This window comes from Natrix helvetica (assembly GCF_964273705.1).
Source record: "Natrix helvetica genome assembly, chromosome: 2".
Classification (NCBI taxonomy): domain Eukaryota; kingdom Metazoa; phylum Chordata; class Lepidosauria; order Squamata; family Natricidae; genus Natrix; species Natrix helvetica.
This window is the reverse complement of record NC_138552.1, coordinates 170015579-170043081: the sequence shown is the minus strand read 5'-3', so window position 1 is coordinate 170043081 and position 27503 is coordinate 170015579. Positions and strand designations below refer to the sequence as shown.

General features: G+C 37.5%; 1 protein-coding gene across 6 annotated transcripts in view; it reads left to right on the top strand.

The window, feature by feature from the left end:
• Nucleotides 1-27503, top strand: part of COL12A1 (collagen type XII alpha 1 chain) — a 138942-nt gene that overhangs the window by 53592 nt on the left and 57847 nt on the right. For 5 of the 6 annotated variants that reach the window (XM_081942947.1, XM_081942945.1, XM_081942946.1 and 2 more), the window contains exons 15-32: nt 4004-4270; nt 7293-7485; nt 8201-8322; nt 9763-9912; nt 9993-10112; nt 10785-10949; nt 11078-11224; nt 11905-12047; nt 13503-13632; nt 16179-16324; nt 16995-17124; nt 18304-18443; nt 19450-19579; nt 21810-21949; nt 23524-23656; nt 23756-23782; nt 24633-24775; nt 26770-26899. In XM_081942947.1, coding sequence (XP_081799073.1) covers nt 4004-4270; nt 7293-7485; nt 8201-8322; nt 9763-9912; nt 9993-10112; nt 10785-10949; nt 11078-11224; nt 11905-12047; nt 13503-13632; nt 16179-16324; nt 16995-17124; nt 18304-18443; nt 19450-19579; nt 21810-21949; nt 23524-23656; nt 23756-23782; nt 24633-24775; nt 26770-26899 — 2556 coding nt within the window. The remainder of the gene's footprint in view (nt 1-4003; nt 4271-7292; nt 7486-8200; nt 8323-9762; nt 9913-9992; nt 10113-10784; nt 10950-11077; nt 11225-11904; nt 12048-13502; nt 13633-16178; nt 16325-16994; nt 17125-18303; nt 18444-19449; nt 19580-21809; nt 21950-23523; nt 23657-23755; nt 23783-24632; nt 24776-26769; nt 26900-27503) is intronic. The other variant, XM_081942950.1, reaches the window with a different exon arrangement.

Sequence of the window (27503 nt, the reverse complement as noted above, 5' to 3'; positions counted from 1 at the left end):
CAATGAAACCTAAACTTCAGAAATTCCAATTGTTGTGTTTTTTTTTCAGTTGAGTAAAGGCATAACATGGTAGTTCCTCCTTGAGTGACAGCTCCAGTTCTGCTAATTATATGGGCAAAATACAACGAGTTGTGATCGATTTACGATCACAATTGACCCCAAAATTTATGTTACTTTTCGAGACAGTAGCTAAGTGAGCTTTTTCCCATTTTACAACCTTTCTTGGCACAGTTGTTAAGTGAATTGCAGCAGTTGTTGGCTTCCCCATTGATTTTGCTTGTTCAGAAGATCACAAATGGTGATCACATGACCCTGGGATACTGCAACATACCAGTACATACCAGTTGCCAAGTATCAGAATCTTGGTCACGTCACCATAGGGATGCTGCCTATCCAGGTTATAGGTGTGAAAAATAGTCATAAGTCGTTTTTTCAGTGCCCTTTGCAACTTCAAACAGTCACTAAACAAACAGTTGTAAGTCAAAGACTACTGAACCTGTATGAAATAATAATAAATGGGCATGGGTTATAATTTCTGGGCTTTTCCATTAGTTAGCTTGGAAAAGAATTGATCAGCTAATGGAGTGCTCTAAGCCTGAGATTAGTGTGAGTGGAGACAATTGTGGAAGCATTTAAAAATAATTGCTAGAGGTTTAGTGCAAATAGTGACTGTACGGAAATATCTGTAGGCATGATGTAACAAAGTTGGCTCTGTAAGGACAAATATAGTTAATGTATCAGCCTCACCTAACAAAAGACACTTACTGTTTTGCCGTATTTTGCTAATGTAAAGGATTTCTACAGTTTCACTGGGGTCAGGTGGAAAGGAGAAATAATGTTGAGTGTCAGCTACTTATTGTCATGCATCAAATTGTTGTCAATTTTTGATATTACATTTTTATATATCCATTTACCTTTTCCAGAAGTTTAATATAAATTAAAATTTAATCCAAATATTGAATAGTAAGTGGAACAAGAAGGAGTCACTAATAACCTAAAATTTGAGGATTTCAAATTGTGAAACTAAAAAAGGAGTATTTATGGGGTTAATTAAAGAAATACTTGTGCATCCAAAACAAACAAAGAAAATTAAGATGCAGCTTCAAAAAGTGGTTTATCTGATTTATACTTCCTTTTTTTAAAAAAATAACTGATTTATACTTTCTATCTGCTATATATCTTTTACATTTTTGACACTAGAAGTTAAGTTGGTTAGAGCCACTCTGATTAATATTTACATGATTAAATTAACCTCAATTTTAATGTGGCTGAAGCTTGGTCACATATTTTTAAAAGCAATGGGTACTGTTCTAACTGGGAGATTTCAGTTGCAAGGACTGATGACCAAGGATTGAAGTATTTTGGAAAAAAAGCCTCTATTTTTTGTGTGGGGATGCTTGAACAGCTTAGTGAAGTTAGAAAATTAAGATTTGGTAGAATAGATAGAATAGAATTCTTTATTGGTCAAGTGTGATTGGACACACAAGGAATTTGTCTTTGGTGCATATGCTCTCAGTGGACATAAAAATGCAAGATACATTCGTCAAGAATCTTAAAGTGCAACATTTAATGATAGTCATAGGGTACAAATAAGCAACCAGGAAACAATCAATAGCAATATAAATTTAACAAGAAGTTACAGTCATGTAGTCATAAGTGGGAGGAGATGGGTGATAGGAACAATGAGAAGACTAATACTAATGCAGCCTTAGTGAATAGTTTGACAGTGTTGAGGGAATTATTTGTTTAGCAGAGTGATGGCATTCGGGGAAAAAACTGTTCTTGTGTCTAGATGTCTTGGTGGTGCAGTGCTCTAAAGCATCATTTTGAGGGTAGGAGTTGAAACAATTTATGTCCAGGATGTGTGGGGGTCTGTAAATATTTTCACGGCCCTCTTTTTGACTCGTGCAGTGTACAGGTCCTCAATAGGAGGCAGGTTGGTAGCAATTGTTTTTTCTGCAGTTCTGATTATCCTCTGAAGACTGTGTCTGTCTTGTTGGGTTGCAGAACAAAACCATAGAGGTGCAGATGACAGTCTCAATGATTCCTCTGTAGAACTGTATCAGCAGCTCCTTGGACAGTTTGAGCTTGAGTTTGATTAACTATAAGGGGGATAGTAGAACTATCCTCCTTATAATATGATCCCTAATTCTTGTTATTTCTATTCATAACTTTCCAGATGTTCTGGGCTGCAAAGTTCAAACTTGTGCATGCCTTTGATGTTGTTTTATAATTTTTTAATTGAAAGTTTTACAAAGAACATAAACACTAACACAAACTAATAAAAGGAAAAAAGAGAAAAGAAAAAGAAAAAAGGTAGAAAGAAGACAAAATAAAAAAAGGCTTCCAACTTCCTTTGCAGAAAATAAATTATAAAGCCTATAACTCCAAAAGAAAACTCACGCTTTTGTATTATCCAGCTTGTTAATAATTGAAACCACAAATCATAAGTGCATTTTTCCATTTTATGCAAAAAGGGGTTTCCAGTCAGCCATAAATGTAGATACTGTTTTTATGGATGCCTTTGATGTTTAAGAAAGATTGGTTTAATAGTGCTGAAGTAATTAACCGATGCATACAGATCCTTTTAAGAATTTGAAACCAGGAGAAAAAGAGATATTCTTTGTGGAATAAAAGAATATTAAAACAACATATTCTATATAAATCTAAAGTGTTGGGCCAAAATATTGGAAAGAATCCATCTTGCATATCAATCAGAATAGAACTGGAAGGGACCTTGGAGGTCTTCTAGTCCAGCCTCTTGCTCAAGCAGGAGATCCTATACCTATATCATTTCAGATAAATGTCCAGTCTCTTAAAAACCTCCAGTGATGAAGCCCCTAAAACTTCTGAAGGCAAAGCTGTTCCACTGGTTAATTGTCCTCAGTGTTAGGAAGTTTCTCCTTAATTCCAGGTTGCTTCTCTCCTTGATTAGCTTTTATCCATTGTTTCTTGTCTTGCCCTCTGGTGATTTGGAAAATAAATTTACACCCTCCTCTTTGTGGCAGCCTCTGAAATACAAATAGTTTACCATATTCTTATTTATTATTTAAGATATTATAATCATGGGGGGTAGAAAAGGACTTTTGAGGCAGCTGGAAAGAACCAAATAGAAATATGAAAAAAAAATGTACATATGAGGAATCATTCTTCAAAATTTTGCAGAACATTTTGCTTGGTGCTTGGCTTCAAATTCAGTAAATACAAATCCAGGAAAACTTGTGGAGCTCCCTAAAATTGGTAGTGATCTCTGAATACATTTATTTCTAATTTACATTGTGTGTGTGTGTGTGTGTTCACTCACTCATGTGTGTTCCTTGGAAGGAAGCAGGAAGTGGGACATGTATACAGAATTAAGTATAACTGTAGACAGTGGTGGGTCTCAATTTTTTTTAGAACCTCTTCTGTAGGCGTGACTTGCTTTGTGGGAGTGGCTTGCCGGCCATGTAACCATGTGGGAGTGGCTTGCCAGCCATGTGACCAGATGGCAGTGGCTTGCCAGTCATGTGACTGAGTGGGTGTGGCTTGGCAGTCATGCGACAGTGGGCCTGGCTAACTTGTAAAATGTGGTGAAACTCACTTAACAACGCTGTCGCTTAGCAACCAAAATGTTGGTTCAGAAACTCTGGCATTTGAAGCACGCAAGTCTTAAAGCTGTCAAGTTACAAGACCCTTCCACCTCTAATCCTTTAGAAAAAAACCCAGGGGTGTTCAAACTTGACAGCTTTAAGACTTGTGGACTTCAATTCCAGAATTCCTTCTCTTGCTCTTCATCTTGATGATGTGTGGACGGGCGGGGGGAGGGAGCTGGAACCGGTTCTAAACGGCACTGTAGATTTGTGGAACCTCTTCTATAGAAGAGGTTAGAACTGGCAGGAACCCACCCCTGGGCTGAGAGTATTGAGTTACTTTGAAGACTATTCGGTGGATCTTTTATTGAATAAATGAAGTTTTGAAAAATTAAATATTGTTTTTAATTTTTTTTTCATTTAACACTTCCAAGTGTCACCTGGTGCAAGGACTGTTACAGTAGATAATGAGAAGGAGACCACAATGAGAGTCACTTGGCAACCAGCACCTGGAAAAGTGATCAACTATCGTGTGGTTTACCGACCCCGTAGAGGAGGAAGACAAATAGTTGTCAAAGTGTCTCCGAATTCTACCTCCACAGTATTGAAACGTCTCCAGCCTCTAACTACTTATGACATTACTGTCATTCCAACGTATAAAACTGGGGAAGGAAAACACAGAAAAGGCGAAGGAACAACAGGTGCATATTTTTTAAAATAAAAAAGTACCGTATATATGATAGATTACTGTAGCCAAAATGTATAAAGTTTACAACAAGCCCAAACGTTCCTAGTTTAAGAGATTGCAATATATTGTATAATTACTTGTTTATTTTTAAAGGCTTATTTATTATTTAAACTGCTGTTAAATGTGTGTTCTACTTGCCAGTTGCCTGGAAATGCTGCCATTTCTCCTCCCTAGGTGGTGCTAAGGTTGGCCTTCAGAGATGCACTATAAACTTTGGGCCATTTCAGGCAATTCAAAAACTAAACTAATCCTTGGGTTAATCTTCAATTAATTGTAATTGATTGACTGGAGGATGAGAGAAGGTGGCCCATAATAATACACAGCAAATGAGGCCGTAATAAGGAATCTTTCTGGCCCAAATTGAGATGAATCCTTGAATCTTTTTCTTCAATGTATTCTATCCTGCCCATCTTATTTCACATTTGTTTAATTAATCTCATAGTTTTAAAAGCTGCTGCTACTGTTGCTAATGTGGTACTTAATTTCTATACAGGTAGTCCTCAACTTACGGCAGTTGAGCCTAAAATTTTGTTGCTAAGTGAAACATTTGTTAAATGAATTTTGTCCCATTTTATGACCTTTGGGGACACAGTTGTTAAATGAATCACTGCAGCTGTTAAGTTAGTAACACAGTTGTGAAGAGAATCTGGTTTCCCCATAGACTTTGCTAGTCAGAAGGTCGCAAAAAGTGATCACATGACCCTGGAACCAGATGTGGGTTGCAAATCCCGGCACTACCAGTTCGCTCGTGCTTGCGTGTGCGCTCACACACACGCATGATGCTTCTGTGCATGTGCAGAAGCGTCTGGGCGGGTGGGCAGAGCCTCCCACAGCCACCACTACCAGTTTGCTCGATCCAGGCCGAACCGGGAGCAACCCACCTCTGCCTGGGATGCTGCAACCAACATAAATTTGAGTCAGTTGCCAGCCATCCGAATTTTGGTCACGTGACAATGGCGAAGCTGCAATGATCATAAGTGTGAGAAACAGTCATAAATCCGCTTTTGAGTTCCATTGTAACTTTGAATGGTCACTAAATGAACTGTTGTAAATTGAGGACTGTCTGTTCATGGGCTTAACTTCAGCACATATCAGTCAATGTGACATTGTGTAAATGAAATGAGTAGCGAACAAAAACATTTTTAAGTACCTCAGGTAATTACTCCTAAAGTAGGGTTACTAGATGTTGTCTGAAGTTCAAATGACCATTAAAAGGTAGCAAAAACATGAAAGCTTTTGTTATTGTTGCCCTTTAAGCAGTGCAGATATTTGCAGCTTAGATTTGATAGCTCTGTGCTAAGACTGTGACGTAGTCCATTTAATTTGCAACTTATCCTGATTATCTGGAACATAAGAGAAACTATGAGAATCTCAAGCTTTCCCATGTAGTTGATGTATATAATCTATGGTTAGTAGTGGAAGATCTCTTAGAACAGTGTGCTAAATCTGTTGCTCATCCTTCAGGGAAGGGTTAGAGAACTCTGACCCTTTACTTGTTGCTGGACCTCAACCTCTACAATCTCTTACGCTTATTCTTACTATTTGGTACTCGTGGGACTTCTCATGTAGGTTTCTGATTGCTGCCTCAGAAGCTGCAGTTTGAAACGGTTAGAAGAAATATTTTCAGGCTGAGTCTGAATGAGATGAGAAAACTTGATAGAATCTTGGAGTTACATTCTGAGCATTCTGTGATTATTCTCTTTTTCCCTAAGATCCTAAATATAGTCCTTGGCATTCTAAAGCACTTTCTGCTTGGGAGTTTAAAAAGCAATAGTATTTCTGTTTCATCCCTTACCAAAATCCTTGGCTTTTGCACTTTGAGATTGAATGAATGCCATTTTAGTTTAAAATAAAAAAAGAAAAGAAAAGCCATGCACATATGGGATAGCTTGAAATAGGAAAAAAACCCAGTTGACTTAAGAAGGAACTTAATGTTTGCTTATTTTGTACCTTATGTCCAGTGCCTTGTAATCTGCTTATTGGACACCTTAAAGTGTCTTAAAGATTTACCATTGTAGCCTGTCATTAATGAAAAGTAATAATGAATTGCTTCTAAAGTGAAAATCCACACGTGATTTTTGGCCCCTTGGAAGTAAATTTAAGACATAATCTTGTAGGATTATAGCATACTTTATAAGAGATATGAGCTGTCAACCTCTGTTTCCAGGTGCACAAATGTATTTCTGTATAATCCTGGAAAAGAAATTGAGATCTTAGTCCATTTGAAATTGCATTAATTAGCAGATACAGTTTTCCATCTTATTTTAATATTTGTAATGTAGGCAATAAATCAGCTTTCTTCCAGTGAGCCTTCACTAAGATAAGCAAGTTGGTGGTAAATACCGACTCAACCCTTTGGCATTAACTGACTGTTCAATTGTTAAGCAGTTAAGTTCCCATATTTGTCTTGAAATCGCTTCTTTTTTTTCATTTGCGTTATTGGTTTTACAAAATGGATACTACATCTTTAAAGGCAGCAGAAATAATAAATTATCTAAAATTATCTTGAGATAACTACAGAATGGAAAAAGTAATTCTGGATGGATGTCTTATTTTTTGAACATATTAAGTGCAAGTGTAAGGCCTCCAATGCTGATAGAATCCAAAATGTAGGAAAAGAGGGCAATGGCACAACTTTTTTCTGATTGTATGGATTCAGTTAAATTATTCCATAGATAATATTGATTTTATAAGTAAGAGAAAATAGGGTCTTGTCTTAAGACCTTTCCCCTCCAGCTTTCTTGGCATGCTTTAAAAATGTACTTCAGAAGACATCAAAGATTTTTGAGGACTTGAAAGGAAAATAAATAAATACTACAACATAAGCAAAAACATGTATCTGACAGTGTTGGATCTGTTTCAGTAAAATTTTGAAGCTGATGTTTGCTTTACGGAACACATACAGTGCCCCTGACGTATTTATCCAGTGGGTACAGCTCACATTGGATTCAATGAATATTGTTTGACTTTTCTAGCTTCTCCATTTAAACCTCCCAGAAATCTGCAGACTTCAGATCCTACAAGGTCAAGTTTTCGTGTTACCTGGGAGCCAGCCCCTGGGGAAGTTAAGGGGTACAAAATAACTTTCCATCCAAGTGGAGAAAACAGACAACTTGGTGAATTAGTACTTGGGCCATATGACAATACTGTTGTATTAGAAGAGCTGAGGTAAGCTGATAGTAACTTTCTTCAATTTCAGTATTTTCTTGTTAATATAGAAAAATGTAAAGAATGTTTTATTGAAATCCCTTCCCATCTCTTACACATCTATTTTGAAAGCTACTCTAATTACTGAAGTCAGAATTGCAGGCTTGAAATCTTTCAATAAAAAAATCAATAAAATACACCAGTGTTTCACTGGAAAATGAGATTGAGTCTTAGAACTCTGAATCCTTTTGCTGGATAATATATATGTTTTATACAATGGCTAAAATATAGTTGCCCTATTGAAACAATTGAAATATAATACTAAATAGTATTGAGCTATAGTGGGCTGCAATAAAGCCATTTCATACAACTCCAGTCTTACCTGATGAATGCTAGTAAAAGTTTCAGAAAGCCTACCACTTAATTCCTTCTAATTCTCTAAAAAATGGAAGAAAACATATTATGGTATATTCGTTTGAGCATCTGAATTAGGAATTGAGCAACTGAGATCTCAATCCCTATTCCAGACCCCAAATTTTCTCTATTATTTTAGTGGAGACCCTCTCCCCCTTATCCTAGTCATATTTTATGGGTCTCCCCCTCCCTCCCTCTCTGGGTGAAACATATATGTTCTCACTTTTTAAATATGCTAAGGGAAAGAACAGAAAGTGAAAGAATCTGCATAAACTAATTTGCTTTAATGTATATAGCACACATCTATCTTTCAATCATGCAGGGCAGACACTTCCTATAAAGTCAATGTATTTGGAATGTTTGAAGGAGGTGAAAGTATGCCTCTGATTGGAGAAGAAAAGACAACACTTGCAGATGTTCCAGATGTCTCAGTATTAACTACAGGTAAATGTAGTTTTAATAAGGAAAACAGTGCATGGTGTTTAATGACTGAAGTAACAGCTTTTATAGATAATACTATATTTTATACTATATTGACAGTAGCATCTCTGTATGATGGTATTTTAAAGCGTGCTCTCTTTATGTAAAACCACACAGTTTATCTGCCAGAATTCCGAAATGGAAAAGTAGAAATCTATATAACAGGTAGCGTTGATTTTTCCATTTAGAAGACCTTTCAAATGGTGGAAAGTCTGTTTGCATGCCCAATTCCTCACATTCTTTGGGGCTATTTTGGTCTGCCATTTCAGCACACATTCTAGATACTTCCATTCCCAATATCGCTCCCATGGGTATTAAAACATGTGGAGTGGCGTGGAATAGACCTTTAGCTTTTTAATTGTGATCCAGAATGCATGATTTGTAAGCTATATTCTGTTTCCCGATTTATGTTATTTGTACTGATTAAAGTCTAGAATTTATTGTTTTACGCAGAAGAAAGTCATACTTTTAAATCTTCAGGTCCCCGGAGTAGCTGTTCTCAATAAATCTGAATATTGGAGCAATGATGTGAAACATAGATGAACCCATCTTAACTCTGATGAGTGTGCTTGATTTTTACTCAGTGGGATTCCTTCCATGTAAAGATGGCACCAAGCCAGAATGCTTTGCAGCTGATAACATGAACGTCAGAGCAAAGAGGAGGAGGAAGAATGCATTTTAAACAATTACAATAGTTGTTGAAAGGCTTGTTTAAAAATAACTGTGCTGTTTTTGCTTTGTAATAAATACACTTGTCATTTCCAACATATGGAAAGTGAACTCTTATATTTATTCTCATACATTGAAAATTCCTGGCATTGTTTTCTTTCTAAGCATTTAATACTTTTTATAAATGTGTGTTTTTGTCACTTCTATTCTTTTATGTGTTTGTTTCTGTTACCTTATTTGTGTTGTGCTTCTTTTTGTGATTTAAATGTGCAAATATCTGCACCATCTGCATTAATTAGCATATATAGCTGTTAATGTGCTGTGTTATGCATATGTATTAAGCGCTAAAGATAGTTACTCATACCTATAATTTAGACCATTAAGCATTCTTGATTTAAACTGATGAATATGCAGAAGTAATAGTTGATTACCTAAGTTTACTTAGGTTTAGGGTTCATTCTATTATGAAATTGGTTCTAATTGTGTTTACATTCCATCTAATCAGTATGCAGTACATATGACAATAATATTTTTTAAATTAATAATGTATGCAACCTTGGAGATCTTTTTCATTATTAGCAAGAAATGAAACGATCATATAAGAGCTTCAGTTAATCAAAACTTACATAGAAGAACTTCAAGTTAATTAAAATCTTCATTATATATGCTGTAAGATAGGGTTGAAGAAAAAAGTTGTTTGTAACTAACTGAGATATATTATGATTGCTGTAATAGGCTTAGAATGTAAAACCAGAACTGAAGCAGATATTGTATTGCTGGTGGATGGTTCTTGGAGCATTGGCCGAACAAATTTTAAAACAGTCCGGAGCTTTATTGCTAGCATCGTTCAAGTATTTGATATTGGCCCAGACAAAGTGCAAGTCGGTAAGTTTTGAAGTTAATGGGAATATTTTGAGGGATGCTATTCGGAGACAATTTGTAATTGCACTACATTTTCTCCCCAGCTCTTGCACAATATAGTGGAGATCCAAGAACAGAATGGAACCTCAATGCCCATCCAACCAAACAGCGTTTATTGGATGCTGTGGCCAATTTGCCATATAAAGGAGGCAACACACTTACAGGTATGTATGTATATATGTATTTATTTATTTTTCTTAACAAATAATTCGAGCAGTAAACATATCCAATACATCTTCCTCCTCCTCCTCCTCCTCCTATTTTCCCCACAGCAACAAACCTGTGAGATGGGTTGGGCTGAGAGAGAATGACGGCCCAAAGTCACCCAGCTGGCTTTCATGGCTAGAGCAGAACCCGAACTCATAATCTCCCACTTTCTAATTGGTGCCTTAATCACTAGACCAAATTGGCTCTCTTTTTTGCTATTGGGTTTTTTTTTATACTGGGGGGAGGGGGACTCACAAAATTATATATTGCTAGAGTGTAGTATGGTATCACTGTGCCTTTAGCTCGCGAGCCTTCATGTTTCCTACCCTATGAAAGAAACCATTTCAGTCTACAATGATCCCCAAGTAGGATGAGACACTTTGGTAATTGTATTGGAGGTTTTACCTCTTCTGTTGTGAATGGGCAAAGAACAGGTATCTTATCTGGCAACCTTTAGTCTCACGAATAGAAGATACAAGAATGCAAGAATAGAATTATGATTCTAGTAAAAGGAAAGTATAATAGGCTTCAAAGTAGATCAGGAAGAACTGATGTGTCTCCTTGTAAATTAGGCTATAATATTTTTGGATGTTTACTTTCATTTTATATATGCATATGTGTGATTTCAGGAATGGCTTTGAACTTTATCTTAAAAAACAATTTTAAGACTGAAGTTGGCTTGAGGCCTGGAGCTAAAAAAATTGCTGTCCTCATTACTGATGGCAAATCACAGGATGACATAAATATTCCATCAGACAAATTGAAGGAACAAGGAATAGAGATCTTTGCTATTGGTGAGTATCAAGAGAAGAGGCAATCAGTACAGAAAGGCACTGTAATATAATAATTTGCTCATATTTAGATGCTTTTTCAAATAATTGACAAATAATTATTTAAAATGTGTTATTTCGCGATTTTTAAGGTATTAAAAATGCGGATGTGAATGAACTGAAGCAGATTGCAAGTGATCCAGATGACACCCATGCTTTCAATGTTGAAGATTTTAGCCTTATGGTTAACATTGTTGATAGTGTCACCGATAATTTGTGCAATAGCGTGAAAGGATCAGGTATGTTACCCTTTTTGGGTTTTGTTTTGTGCTTAAGAAAAAGGTGACCACATAATTTCTCTTGGAATGTGGTCAAGCAGAGTTTCTGAACAAGATATCCATTTCTCTGGTCTATATAGGAATGCAATTCTTCTCATATTTGTTTTCTTTTGGCATGCAATGTCTACACCCATATGTATTTCATCTATGCCTAGGGAAGAAACACATATTAAAATGTGCAATCACAGAATGATTTTTTATTAGGATGCCTTGTCTGATTAGAATCATAGACCTGAAATTGAAGTTTAAGGGTGCTAAGGCCAATATGATGCTTAATTTTGTTTTCTCCCTAAAGCATTTTGACAGGTTCAGTTTCTGTTTGAATACATCCAGCAAAGGGGGAGATAAATACCAGTTCTCCAGGTCATTGCTTCTGCTGTCAAATTGCTCAAATTTTCTCTCATTGTGCGCAGTTTGTTTTCCTATAACTTCTGTTGTGAACGTAGTTCAGATACAGCGCCATTCAATACGGAAATGGCTTTAATATTGAAATAATAAATACTTTATAATAAAGTGTTCTTACATGCTTAAGAAAAACCATTATATACTGTATTTTATTGCTTTGATTATGAGTCCTCTCTGGCAAATCTTCTCATCAAGACTTCCTTACCCTAAATTCCATTTTTTTCTTTTCACAACAGGTGATTTGTCTCTGCCTCCCACCAATCTAGTTACTTCTGAAGTGACCCCTCTTTCATTTAGAGTGTCTTGGACTGCACCCACTGAGAGTGTGGATAGATACAGAGTTGAATATTATCCTGCCCGAGGAGGGACACCACAGGAGGTCAGATTTAGAGACAGATTATTTTAGTTCTTATTTGGGGTGGGGGGAGAGTTATTTTGCTTAGTTTAGATTCCTACATTTTGAAATAAAGGCTCGCTCATCAGTCACTACGGTTTATTCATACATGTGCATTTCACCTTAGTCGACAAATAGAATTTTAAGCACAAGAGTAAGCTTAAATGGAAACAAATCCATTGTTTCTGGCTAAAACATATGGCGAATATATGCATGTGTTTGTGGCTGCTGGGTGTAAATCTTAAACTATACTCACTTGAGCAAAATGTTTCCTTATTACATAGTACCAAATTAAACAGAGAAAGGCATTAGTAATATCTTACTGATACTGGTTCAGAATGGCTGGGACTGCTAGGCTGGATTGGGTGCTGGAAGAAGAGGCACATTGTGTTTTATAGAAGCGGTAGGCAACTATGTCAGTGTTACGACCTGTGGACTTCAACTCCCAGAATTCCCAAGCTCGCATTAGCCTTACTCAATTCTAATGACAATGACAATTGCTATTTCCCCTGGAGTAGAGTCCTCATATTGCATTGCTTAACCACTCCAATCAAGTAAGGGTTGGTATTAAACAGAAGGAATTTATTAGTTACAGTCATTAATTTAATGCTTATTTTCCCTATAGCATGGTTGTTCTTAAGTTGATCCTCTGGCTAGTGCTGGAATCTATTATACAGAAATAATAACTCCCATGTGGCAACCAGGCAGCTTGCATCCTACTATAATTGTCTGGATGCCATTATATCCAGACATCCAGAATACTTAGGAGAATTAACACAGGCTTTTTAACTATTAGCAAATAATAGACATGATCAGAAAGAAGCCCTGGGAGGGAGAGGGGAGGAAGGAAAAACTCAGTAGCTGAAGGGAAGTATATAGTAACAGAGCTTTTACTGCATGTAAACATTATCTGTTTCCCTTTCCTATATATGTATATAAGTTTATTCTATGATATAATATCTATTACTATTCTTTTATACATTGTACTCTTATAAATACATATGTGTGTACTTATATATTGATTTTCCTATTTTTGGAACCACAGTTGACTGGTTTCTCAATGCAGTATATATTTGAAACAGCCCTTAAATCCTCAGATACAGTGAAATGGTAGTCAGTTTATAGACCGTATACATAGGACGTTTGGATACTTTTCTCCTGTCTTCTGTGATTGCATATTCCAGATAGATTTCAGCCATGATGCAGTGAAACTTACTATAAGGGTGGTAAGAGTTATACATCCTAATTTTCCAAATAATTCATATTTTACAGCTTTTGGCACCTGATATATACTACTGGTATTACATCTGGTACAGAGACAACTTAAGTTTTATTTTAAATTATTTAGTACCTGAACCAAGATAACAACTATGTTTATACTACATTTATTTTTTGAAATGTACAATTACATATGCTACTATTTGATTTATTTTTATTCAGGTCTTTGTAAGTCGTTCGGATACCACTACTGTACTCACTGGCCTCAAGCCTGAAACAGAATATGTTGTGAATGTATTTTCTATAGTAGAAGGTACTAGTAGTGAACCATTAAAAGGGACCGAAACAACACGTAAGTGAAAATTACAAAATAATAGACATATTGAATAATTATTAGGTGCATACAAATGATATTAATAAAATGTATGGCAAACTTCCTTTATTTTTTGTTTTGTAAGTGACGGGCCTTAGGACAGAGGTCTTCAAACTTGGCAACTTTAAGACTTGTGGACTTCAACTCCCAGAATTCTCCTGCCAGCTAGTTGAAGTCCACAAGCTATGAAGTCCACAAGCTATGCTGGCAGGAGAATTCTGGGAGTTGAAGTCCAAAAGTCTTAAAGTTCCAAGTTTGGAGACCCCTGCCTTAGGAGATTGGTAGTGAAGGATATTAAAGCTGGCCCAATGGTGCTTTTTCCAAAAGGCGGCTGGACTTCCTTGTGTTTTTTTTTCTTTGAAAATGTTTTGCTTGTCATCCAAGAAGCTTCTTCAGTTCCAGCTTCTTGGATGAGGAGCAAAACATTTTCAAAGGGGAAAAAAAAAACTAAGGCAGTCCAGATGCCTTTTGGAAAAAGCACCTTTGGGACAACCATGACCTGGATGATTGAGAATCTCCATAGGTGATATTGAAGCTGGTACGGTATGTGAAAGTTGCCTACTGATTTCACATTGCAGTCCTCTGAATTCTGTCCCAAGAGACCAGGATAGGATTGATGGGGTGAGAAGTGGAGATGTTTCAGAAATGTGCTCACTCTGTTTCAAGAGTTGTACTTGCTGCATTGCCAAGACAGAGTTGATGGAAGAGCAGAGATGGCGCAGTGGTTAGAGTGCAGTATTGCAGGCTGCTTCAGCTGACTGGTAGCTGCAGTTTGGCAGATCGAATCTCACCAGGCTCAAGGTTGATTTAGCCTTCCATCCTTCTGAAGTCGGTAAAATGAGGACTCAGATTGTGGGGGGCAATAGGCTGACTCTGTAAAAGCACTATGAAGCGGTATATAAGTCTAAGTGCTATTGCCTGGGAAACTGGTAGCTTTCAGCAGGATAATTCTGGATAGTCATCAGAAACCACCTTTGTGAAATTCTAGGGATCCGATGGGACTGTTGCTACTGCACTGCCTTCCCTGCTATGTAGAAGCTCTCGTATTTGAGTTGCTTGACACTGGCTATATTCCTTGTGGAGCTTCCTAGACTTAGGATCTTTGGGAACTTTCAACTGCCTTCACTGAATGCAGAGTCAGAAATGGACCAGGATCTGGCTCCAGATTTGGATACAGCACTGAAGTGCCACTTAAGAGTTATCTCTGGCACGTTTGGTGATATCTTGATCTCTCAGTGGCTGTTGATACCTACAATCGTGGTTCCATCTAGAGCAGGTCAGGAGGTTGGGATTTATGGGGCACAGGCTTGCAGTGGTTCTCCTCCTTCATCTGAGGCTGATTCCAGCCAATGTTTGGCAAGGGTGGAGTAGATAGACATGTGAGAGGCCTCAGATATGATGTGCATTAGTGTTTTGCTTTGAAATGTTTGTTTGTGGCTTTCAACCAGATGTTAATTGCTTAGAGATGTATTGCACTTTGGGTGGTGCATATACAGTAAATTGAATGAAAGAACAAAGATACATAAACCATAAATAAGCCATATGGTTTTCTTTAAATCACAACCTCCTAACATGTGTCCATTGTCTTAGTTAAAGGGAGCCCAGGATATAAAACAAAAAACTTTGGAACTCTACCGTAATATCTGTAATACATTAAGCAAAAAGCATTTGCCTATTGGTGCTCAGACCATAGAACAGAGAATGACTTTAAAAACTTACATCAAAGATAAGAATCAGCCACATGAGGAATTGCTTAATAAAATTGACTCTTCGTAGGTTTTTTTTGACTATTATTTATCAACCGGATCCCTAAACAGGCATGGAATATTTAATTTGATCACTTATTCCCCAAGGAATGCTGTATCTTTTAGCAGGGACCTATGCAATGGTTATCTAGCAAGCTAGAAATGTGTCACTGGCCCTATGCCAGGGAAAGAATGAGTCATCTGGATTCTGCTGCCTGGCCACCATGAAGCTACTCAATCTTCTCCTTTCCCATGAATTTTTTGTCTATGGTTTCCAGACCATTTGAATAAGTAGCACCAATAATTTAAACCTGTATTTATTTATTCTTGTAGTTGGAAAGTTTGTGGGTTACAGAATGAAATGGATAGTTTTAGCACCTTTTAAGGTGGGCTAAATAAAATTGGCTCTGCCCACTCCATTGACATTGTGGTGTTACTAGGCACGAGACAAAAAAAGCTTTTTGAATCTTTTTTTTTTAATCCTGCTAGTCACAAGAAAATTGGTAATCCCTATGTGAGAAGCTTCAGGTTATTTAACATCTATCTTGTTGCCATAAACCTTAGCAAATAGCAAAGTCTGCATGGGTCAGTGAATGTGACTGTGTCACCATGTTGCAATCCTTCATTATCCCAGTTTAGTAAGTAGAAGCTCCAACAATCTCTCCTTCAATGTCATTTTCCCAAACCAGAAAGAAGTGAAATGACCAATGTTTGGGTGATAAGGGGGGAAATAAGTCTGTAGATATGAGTAGCTGAAGGGAATATTTATGTTTTTCACAGTGGCAATCCCTTCAGTGAGAAGCTTGAATGCTTATGATGTCACTTCGAGGACGATGCGTGTGCGGTGGGAACCTGTAAAAGGAGCAACTGGCTACATGCTATTATATGAACCTGTCAATGCCACAATACCAGCAACAGAAAAAGAGGTAACAACCCTCCCTCCCTCCCTCCCTCCCTCCCTCCCTCCCTCTCGCTCTCTGATACTTATATTTGTTCCCATATACCCAAACAGTGAGATATAATTTGGCTTACAGTATAAAAGCAGGGGTGTAGTGGCTAAGATGCTGAGCTTGTCAATCAGAAAGGTCGGCAGTTTGGCGGTTCGAATCCCTAGCACGGTGTAATGGAGTGAGCTCCCAGCTTACTTGTCCCAGCTTCTGCCATCTTAGCAGTTTGAAAGCATGTAAAAATGCAAGTAGAAAAATAGGGGCCATTTTTGGTGGGAAACTAACAGTGTTCCGTGCACCTTTGGTGTTTAGTCATGCCGGCTACATGACCACAGAGATGTCTTCGGACAGTGCTGGCTCTTCGGCTTTGAAATGGAGAGAAGCACCGCCTGCTAGAGTGGGGAACAGCTAGCACATATATGCGAAGGGAACCTTTACCTTTACTTTATAAAATCAAATGCATCAACAGGTGTATAGTATGGCAAAAGTCAGGAAACTGTCAATTTGTTTACTTATTTATTTATAAAATTTACAAGCCACCCATCTTTCCTCAAGGTAACTCTGGGCAATAAATGCTTTCTAAGAAAACATTTTTAAACACGTTTTTTATTTTGATGTTTTGTCTCTTTGTTTTATTTACTTCTTCTAGATGCGGGTTGGAGCATCAGTGACTGATGTGCAGCTGGTTGACTTGATTCCAAATACTGCGTATACTTTAACAGTTCATTCAACTTTTGGCGACCTCACTAGCGATCCACTCACTACTCAGGAAGTCACATGTAGGAATAATACCATTTTTCAAAATATTTTGTGTGTTGCCTTAGTGATTTGTGAGATCCTATAAGTGGACAGCTGTGTTAGTTCATGGTAGCCAAAAATCAGGAGGAGCTCATGAAAGCTTACACCTTTTCAGAAAACCTGTTAGATTGAAAAAGTCCCATCAAACTCCTTTTTACATATATCTGCAGTGTAATTGCCAACTGTAAGCACTTACCACAAAGGGTCCCATTGCTCTGGTAGGATTGCACTTCCTAGATCAGTGATGGGGAACCTTTTTGGCACAGAGTGCCCAAACCAGAAGGTGTGTGCATGCGCATGCCAGAAACACAATGACCGGCTTGCTGAGCTGGGCTGATGGTGCAAGTGCCCACAGAGAAGGCTCTATGTGCCACCGCTGGCACGCATGCCATAGGTTTGCCATCGTAGTTCTAGATACTTCAGCCAGCATGGATTATTATTTGTGACTTAAACTCTTTCACTTTTTGTGAAAAGATACTGATGTATGAGGTATTTTGAAAGCATCAATGTTAAGCATAAACATCAACCATTGGAATTCTTTTTCTAGTAACAGCTGGGATTCATATAGCTATTTTTCATGGATAGCATAGATTTTGGGAAGTATTTTCCCTAGAAAAATGAAAAGATAATTGCCTTATTATATACAACGTTACCTATTTGAATGGTAACGATGGCGATATTATCTTCAAAAACTTTGTCTTCCTCTGCAGTTCTGTACAACAGTTTTAAAATTGAAAAATTATTTAATGAATTAATAATTGATAGTGTATTAATTTTATAATTAAGTTAAATTCAGAGTAGGATAGGTTGCCAACAAGGGAGAATATTTGTAGCTCAGGGTTGAAATGAGGGGTCCTTGGTGCTCTCTAAGCTTGCTTGTTTTCTTGCAGAAATTTCATTACCCTAACTTGGTAACATCATCAGTGCTAGTCAGGAGTGGGTTTTGCTCTCAGTTTATATTCTGTCTGTGTGGTTGGGAGTGGTCTTAGGGGTTTTTCCTAATTGGTGTTAGGGTGTTCTCTAATTGATCCTTTCTTATTATGGTGAAGGTGTCATCTACATATCTGACATAGGATAGGTTGGCTATATGTAATCTACGTATTTATTTATTTAGAGAAATATTGTCTAAGAATTTGGACAATACTATGTTTGTTTTTCAGTACCGTTAAGCGGAGCAAAAAGATTAAGGCTAAGTGATGTTACTCACAGCAGCATGAAAGTCAATTGGGATCGCGCTCCTGGAAAAGTTCGTAATTACATAGTGAAATATAAAGCAGCTGAGGAAGATGAAGTAAAAGAGGTAAATCTGTGTGTGAAAATAAATTAAATATTTAATCAGGATCATTGTTAAGATGTAAATAGGAGCCAAAGTCCATGATCCGTAAAGCTAAGATCAAATGATTTTAGTTTCTTTGGCTTTAATGATACTGTAAGTACCATTTACAGTATCATTACTGTACAATGAGTAGGATCTTAATATTATACGCAAAATAGAAGTCTAAATTGGATGATACATGAACCTGCATAGCCCAAAAAAAAAGGGGGGGGGCTTTTAAAATAAAATTTTAAAAATGGGAATATTAGCATAAAGATGGGAATTCATGTATAAAAAAATAGACAATATTTGGTTTTATCCTTTCAGTCATTTAGAAAACATTGTAATATAAACAGGGAGAATAACCACTGTGAAAAGTTGATTTGCCATATCTTGATGCAATGGAAATGGGGTTGTTAGTCAACAAATCAAATTCATTGTGATTTACGATATTCACGTAATAACATGTTGAAAATAATGTAATTTTTTTCTAATGTGCATAATGACACACATGGAAATATATTGTAAGAGCCATAGCATCTCTTTGAAGCCGCCTGAGTCAAAAGAATTTGAATGAATGAGGACCCCGGTAGTTGGGGTCAATATGCTAAATCTGTACACTGCTTAGAGGGCTGTAAAGCACTGTGAAGCAGTATATAAATCTACGTGCTATTGCTAAGTGCTATTGTGACTCACCCCACATATCGGAATACTAGTTTGAACAGCTACAAACAGCATTGCACTTCTCAAGCAGATTGAATAAAGGAAATGCCACATATTTTAAGTTGATCATTGGAGAAGTGTAGAATTTTGTTCTTTCATAGTTTTAAAAAAATCCCAGCTAATATATGCAGTTTAATGTCTGATAGTGTAGCTCATTTGAAAATTAATATATATACTAGAATTCTAATATATTAGAAATAGTTATAAACTTTTTACTGCCTGGTAAAATAAGTGTCAAGAAAGAAATCTGGCTAATTTGTTTGTGCAGATAAAAGTGGATCCATCCCAGACCAGCACGCCTCTTCCTGATCTTATTTCAAAAACACTCTACCATATAGAACTTGCTGCAGAATATGATGAAGGGCTCTCTATGCCCGTAGCAGCAGAAGCCACCACTTGTAAGTCTATGCTATTGCTTAATGGGCTTCTTTAGATTCTCATACAAGGGTGTGGCCTGAAATATGGTTTTATGGATGGTTATGCTGAAAATACATTAGAATGTTGTCGCTTTATTAGCTAAAATAGATAGCTAGAGTTGTGTGTTCCATTGCATACCTTTGTGAATGAGTATCAGTGCTTTTATGATATTTTTTATCAAGGCGCTCGATCTGTTGCTTGGCTGATACATTTCTTAAGAAAGAATCTGTTTGAAATGCAGTCTATTCAGATGCAAATATAAAAATCATGATGATCTTTGAAGCAGCTGTAGCCTTTCAAAATCCATGGCACCATAAAGTTTACTCATAATTTGAAGTGGATCATTAACATATCTTTGCATGCCTAATAACTGTCCAATCACTGTCTGTTCTTTTCTTTTCTTTTCTGGATATGGATTTGCATTGCCATCACAAGCAAAAAAAAAATCTACAACATAAATTGTTCTCTTTGCATGCCTTCTTTTGTTCTTATTTTGTGTGATCTGGCTACCACATCTATCAATCCACTGGGATAATTGGCAGCCTTGGGTAATTAGGCAGATGTATCTCTTTTTCTTTAAGGTTGTATGTTCCACACCATAAGAAGTGTGATGTTTCAATGTGTTTAACCTTGAAATTACACTTTACCCTTTAGTTGCTGCTGCTTTCAAGTCATTTTCAAGGGTAGTCCCAGGTAGAGCATGTTGCAGTGCCTAGTTTATGTATTCTTTCAATATTTTTAAATCAAAGTTGGGCAGCATTGGTACCTTGAGTTGGGTTGGAAGTTCTCTAGGGCAATATTGTTGTTTCTTGTCACCACATGGGAATCCTTTACAAAATCAGAACTCTTTATTGCCCCAGTCTCTTTGGGCTGAGCATTTGTTTCCACTGCTGTTGCCAAGGTAAAGTTTAGTGGATGAGCGGATAATATAACGATGAAAGTCATTGAAAATTGGGGGATATAATTTTTGTGGAGATGATGTGTGGTTTTGGTTGGCTGAGTTAATGTGTAGATGATTCCTATGTGACAAGACTATGAATTTCTTTTTTTTGTAAATATAAGGTCATTATCTAATAACATTGCTTCATTATTACAATCAATAGTCCCACTTCTGAAGTCATACATAGATTCCATATCTGATTCAAATAAGTAAAATTATCTGAAATATTGGAAATGAAGCCTCTTTCAATGTATTAATAGTGAATAGGCTTCTTCTTATCCCAACCAGAAAAATTTGTTATCAGCAGTATGGGTGGCATATTTCAATCTTAAGCCTAAAGATACAAACCATACTTTGAAAAATTGGACTTATTTCAATTTCATAGCTTCACATGAACAATATTGCGTCTGTATCAGTCCACCATGTTCTAATTAGTACCTTTTATGTCATAATACTTCCAGTTAAGCAATATAAGAGCATCTCTATTGAATCGTGATAGTTTTCTACAATAGCTATACGTATGACCCTGGGAGAACCACAAACAGATCATCTTCTAGTTTATTACTGCAATAAGATCACTTCTTGCATTCAGCTCTATGACAATTGAATCACTTCTGCAATTCCCTAATTAGTTTTCCTCTCTAAAAAACATTGAAATACAGTTTTGAAACTTGACTTGTTGAGAGTTTTTCTCAGCATTCATGGGCCTGAACTTGCCATGTGTAAATAGTAGCTCTAGCAACATTTGATATATGGGAAGCTTTAGAAAAAATGAAGATTGTTCTAAATGGGGAAATTATTGTGTATATTCCCACCAATGGTGGGTTCCAGAGCCCGTTGCAACCAGTACGGTTGCAACCGGCCCTGGCATCCTCCACATGAACATGCGCAGTGTGCGCACATCGCACGCACACATGCGTGCAGTGCACATGCAGAGCATGCATGTGTCTTACCTTCCAGTGACACCTCCGCGATGCTCCAGCTGCTTGGCAGAGCGTCGTGCAGGTGCTGTATGCACCATGTGCGTGCGCAGAAGCCCTGAAGGCTTTAAAGGACAGGTAAGGAGTGTGGGCGGATGGGTGGGCCCTCCGGAGCACTACCGGAACGGTACCCGGTACTCCGGGAAGGCTCCAGTATGCCCGAACTGGGGCGTACCGCCTGCAACCCACCACCGATTCCCACAAAACAAAAAGGTCTTACACAGTAAATTTCTGTATCTAGTGATTTAGTATATATGCATAGACTTTTTCTCTCTCGTTTCCACTTTACAGTACCTGTACCAGCACCCCTCAATTTAAGAACAGATCAAGTAACCACAACTAGTTTCAGAGGTACCTGGGATCACGGAGCACCTGATGTAGCTCTCTACAGAGTAATGTGGGGGCCTTATGGTGAACCTGAAAAACAGGAGGTAGGAATTTTGGGATTCTTGAAATGAGTGAATTCAACAAGTGTGGAAGTGTAAATCTAGTGATTATATGAAATTTAAGCAGTTACATTTACTCATAACTAAAATCCGAGATGCCCTTATCAATATGCCTATGTGTCTATGAATATATTCTTGGCTACTACTGTATAAGGCTTCCGCCTAAACCTGATTTTAAAATATATTTAATTGAAAGATAAACAAATGGAAACCTGTTGTGCTACAAAATAAAGTATCAGCCTCTAACTTCATCTAGAGAAGATTATTAAGAGCAGTATTACCTCTTCTGGTAAGATGATGTTTTGTGATGGTCACTCCCATTGTGATAACTATTTTCTAAATCAGCAATCTTCATTGCAATCATTTCTAAGAGCATTTCTAATATGTTTTCAAAATTCTAGAGGTGCCCATCAGCCACAAATGATTGACTCTTAAAGATAATTAATGTTTGTCAAAATGATGGAGAATGTATTTGTAACTAAGGAATATCAGGAAACATTTTTTCTTCCTCCTTTCTCCAATATGTGAGGCTGCAATAATAGAATCCTGATTTCTGGGCAGTAATGGCTCTTCTTGAATCTCTCTTTGATCTTGATCTATAATTTAGGGTCTGTTCCTTATTTCATCCTTCTGAATAATACCATTATTCATATAGAGGTAAAGCCCAATGCTGGTTTTTTAAAGATGATGGTTTTATTGAAGATGGTGGTTTATGGTGAACTTTTTGGAGTGGTCCCTTCTCATCACGTATAAAGTCCCTCTGTGAGTGGTTTATGAACCAAATGGGTGGTTCAGGAATATTGATGGATGGATGGATGGAGGTAGGTAGGTAGGTGGGTAGGTAGGTAGGTAGGTAGGTAGGTAGGTAGGTAGGTAGATAGATGATAGATAGATAGATAGATAGATAGATAGATAGATCGATCTATAAGACAGGGTCTTATTTTCTTTTGACCCCCAAAATAAGCACTTGGCCTTATTTTTGGGGAGGTCTCATTATTTTTGAGGTGCAGAAGGCGGTGAGCATGGTCACCTCATGGCTGCTGTTGTGTTGAAATATTTTAGGGGAGGGTTTATTTTCGGGGAGGGCTTATTTTAGCTCAAAAGCCTGATTGGGCTTATTATCCAGGGAGGTCTTATTTTCAGGGAAACAGGGTAGATAGGTAGATATTCAGAATTGATAGTACCTCTTGAATATGGTTTGTTAATATAAAACTATATACATGTGTATGTCTGTATGTGAGTGTGAGTGAGAGAGGTGGTGGGGGACACAGTTTGACTCTGGGTAGTTTGAAAACCCGCCCACAAATAAGCCTCATACCCAGGGATAAACAATAAACTCATTTACTGAAAAACTTATCAGTTAACAATAGAGCTCATGTAATCACCTAATGCAAATGCCTGGAGAAACAGCCAGGTTCTCTAGTGCATTGAGAAAGGCTAATGGTTACAAATCTTATCGGATATACGTTACCATATTAAAAATGTTTACGATTGATACATTAATTCCTTGATATATAACTTCTAATTTTTTTGTTCTTTTTCCTCTATTATTTTTGAAGACAATTCTAAATGGTGATGAAAATATGCAACTTTTTGAAAATCTTATCCCAGACACATTGTATGACATCTCAGTTACAGCAATTTATCCTGATGAATCAGAGAGTGATGAACTGATTGGCAGTGAACGTACATGTATGCAATTTTGAAATACCTTAATTAATTAAAAATTTGGGATGATTAAAGGGCACAGGTTTCATACCCACTCAATCTCTGTTGTATCTTTCTTTACAGTGCCCCTTGTGCCTATAACAACACCAGGTAGGTGTTTCTCTTCATGACTTGCATGTTGCAAATTAGTGCTAGTAGAAAGAATAGGAAAGATAGCAAATAGATATCTCTGGGGGGAAATTACACACACACACACACACTCTATATATAAAAAATTCCCTCCAATCATTTATCTTACATGCTCAATAAGCATCTTGAAACATCACTGAATTATAGCATATTTTTAGAAGGCATAAGCTGAAGCTAAAGTGTTGTGATGTAAGCAATGAATACTGTGTTTGCACCATAGATCTCTCATGCTATGAATACTGAATAGTATGCATCATGGATCTTGTCCAAAGCTTTTGACCTTAACTTTTTCTTACCATTTGTTATATAAAGGGGAAAATAATGTACATACATCCTAACTTCCTTCATGCATTCAAATTCTCTTCACCTGCACCTCATTTTATCCTTATTAGGAATTATATGAAATAGATTAGATTAAGAGTTAGTTAGATTAAAATTTTGTTGTTGACCTAGAGTCACATGGTTGGCAAATCTGTCATTTTTTGGTTGCCCAGTGGCAGTATCGCATAGTAGTATTTTATAAATATTCCTTGGTATACATTGGTGAAGTTTATAAATATTATTTGGTATATGTTGGTGAAGTTATTTAAAATACACTTGGTATATGTTGGTGAAGATACAATTATTTAAATTCCCAATTTTTGACAGTTCTGTTTAATTTTAAATAAAAACCCAATTTAATTTAAAATATTAAAAATATTTTTCTCAGACATAAGTACCTAGTTTTCATATGATAGCATAGAACGATTGTACTGCACATTTATTTTTTATAAGATTCTGCTCAGCAATTCTTTTAATAATTTCATTCCAGTACCAACCAGTCCCCCACGGAATCTCCAGGTTTATAATGCAACATCTAATAGCTTGACTGTCAAGTGGGATCCTGCCATTGGACGGGTACAACGCTACAGGATCAATTACCGACCTGCTGCAGGCGATGGTGCTGAACTTTCGGTAATTAATTCTCCAGAGGGAAAGCATTCACTGTTTTTTTTGTGTGTTTTTTTTAAAGAAAAAAAATGGTCTATTCAATATGTTAGATTGTTAAACGTTTTAACAGTCTAACACTCTGAACAGATTTTTTTTGGTTCTTTTTTATAGCTTTAACATTTTGCATAATCAGGACACAGTTTGCTTCCTACATTACAACGAGGAAATATTGACTGTTAGATAAAAGAAATATCTCAGTGTAGAATTTGACTTGAAAGAGAGGGAGAGAAAAGTTTCAGGAAAACTCTTCTAGTTGTGCTTCAAACAATGCAAGATTTCTAAAATAGACTAAGCTCACCCATAGAGAGAAACACATATAACTGGATGTTGATTGTGAAGAGTTATAACCATATACAGTTAATTTTACTGCACGTCCTCACGATTGGATTTTGCTGAAATTTCCTGTCATATTATCTCCATAATAAAAGCTGAACAAAGCCCCTGGGGTGAATGAGTCAGATACAAACTGGGACGATGAAAAAAAAAGCAATTATGTGTTGATATGACTTTGGTTACATGTCATAAGGTCCAGGTTTTGCACTGTGATGTCATGCTATACGCTTGTCCTTTTCCTCCCCTTTTCCCTATAAATGTCTATGCCAGGAGGCTATAGGTATTATATAGCTTTTAATTAATCAGCTGTTCTGGCCAAGTCTTCCCAAGATCATGAAACAAACTCCTTGTCCTGGCAAAAAACCCTTTTATTAATTTACAGCGAATTCTGCTCATTCCCAGCCAGCAAAGTTTTTCAAAGGAGGATTTATGGTCACACACCTTATCTGGCTTCAAGAGCTGACAGGCCAATATCTGCAGAACTTGGCAAGGAATATCGGAGAGTCACTAACCATTTAGCAAACTAATTGTTTCCTGCAAACTCCACTCCCCTTTTGCTCCTCTTTTATTTCCTTTGGAAGGGGCCATTCATCATCCACCTGTCGCCTTACTCCCAAGTCGACTCCTGATCTTTAGTTGTTCCCTTAATCTGGCAACTCTGCGCATGCACACACTGGGAACTGACTCCAGCTGTTTGTCTGCCTCACTGATGTCTGCAAAGGCAGCTGATAACTGGCATACGGCTCTGGCCCCCTCTCTGCCTCTGACACAGAGCCCTCATCAGAGCCTTCCCCAGACTCCAGGACTGGCCCATGTTCCTCCCCAACCTCCTCACTCCGAATCTGTTGCCGGTTCTGCTAGTCTCTGGTGGGCCACAACAATTTGGGTTTTTTTTCAGCCCTTGTTTTTTATTTGTATTTTTTATTTTAATGAATTGAACTAATTGTCTCCTGCAAACTCCCCTCCCCTTTCGCTCCTCTTTATTCCCTATGGGAGGGACCATTCACCATCCACCTGTGGCTTTACTCCCGAGTCGACCCTTGTTCCTTAGCTGTTCTCTTCTCCTGGCAGCTCTACACATGCGCACACTGGGAACAGGCTCCAGCTGTTTTTCTGCCCCACTGATGTCTAACTCCAAAGGCAGCTGATATCTAGCATACGGCTCTGGTCCCGTCTCTGCCTCTGACACAGAGCCCTCATTAGAACCTTCCCCCGACTCCAGGACTGGCCCATGTTCCTACCCAACCTCCTCGCTGTCCGAATCTGCTGACAGCTCCGCTGGCTGCTGGTGGGCCACAACATCAGCCACATGAGCATTCTCATGTTTCTATTTTCTAACCAATATGCAGAAATAAAACAATTGTTTATTTATTAAAATCCTTGCATTGACTGATGTCTTGTCATTCCTGTGTCTGACAAATAATCAGGCAGACAATTAAAAACAGGCAGACAATTATAACTAAAAAGTTATAAAATGTTTAAATGAAATAGTTGCAGTGCTGTCATTCTGAGCTAGAAACCTGAACCTGAATCTATATAACATCTAAGACATCATTCTTTTTTCAGACTAAACTCTGTTTAGTTTGTTGCCTTACTGTTTTTCATGTCATTTCATTGTATTCAAGTCCACTGTAGGAGGAAACAAGAACAGCATTGTGCTTCAGAAACTGCGGCCTGATACCCCTTACCGCATTACGGTTTCTTCGATTTACGCCGAAGGGGATGGAGGACAAATATCAGGAAAGGGCAAGACCAGTAAGTGAAACCATTCTGAACATTTTGTTTTTCACTGAAACAGAATCACAAAAGAGATTTTTAAATGATTTGGGGAAGTTGGCAGTTTATTATCATACGGCCCTTGGTCGTTTTTGTTTCTTTTAAAGCCACATTATCAAATTCTAAAAAAACCTTTTCTCTTTAGTTTGTTCTCTTGCTGTTTTTCACATCATTCCACTGTATTCAAGTCCACAGTAGGACGCAAATTAGGATTTATTTCGAGTCAGTACAGGTGGTGCTTGAATTACGGCCATAATGGATCCTGGCCATGAGGGTCGGAAATTGCAACAAATGTTAAATGAACTGCCTCAAATACCAGCCATCCTTGGTCTCCCTACTGCATTTGTCAAACGAATGCATGGGTCGTAAAGTAGAGCCCGGGGTGGGGGTGGGGGAGAGCCTGGAAAGGCCTAGTGCAGGCACTACCCCACCTGCCTCAGGCCTCCCAAGGCTTCTCTCAACCCAGGATACCCCATGTTCTCTTTCCCACCCCTTGGGTGCCTCACATGCAAGCCCTTGCACAGCTGGCTCTCTTGGCAGTGAGAAACAATGAGGAAGGAACATGCTGGGTGCACTTTCTAAT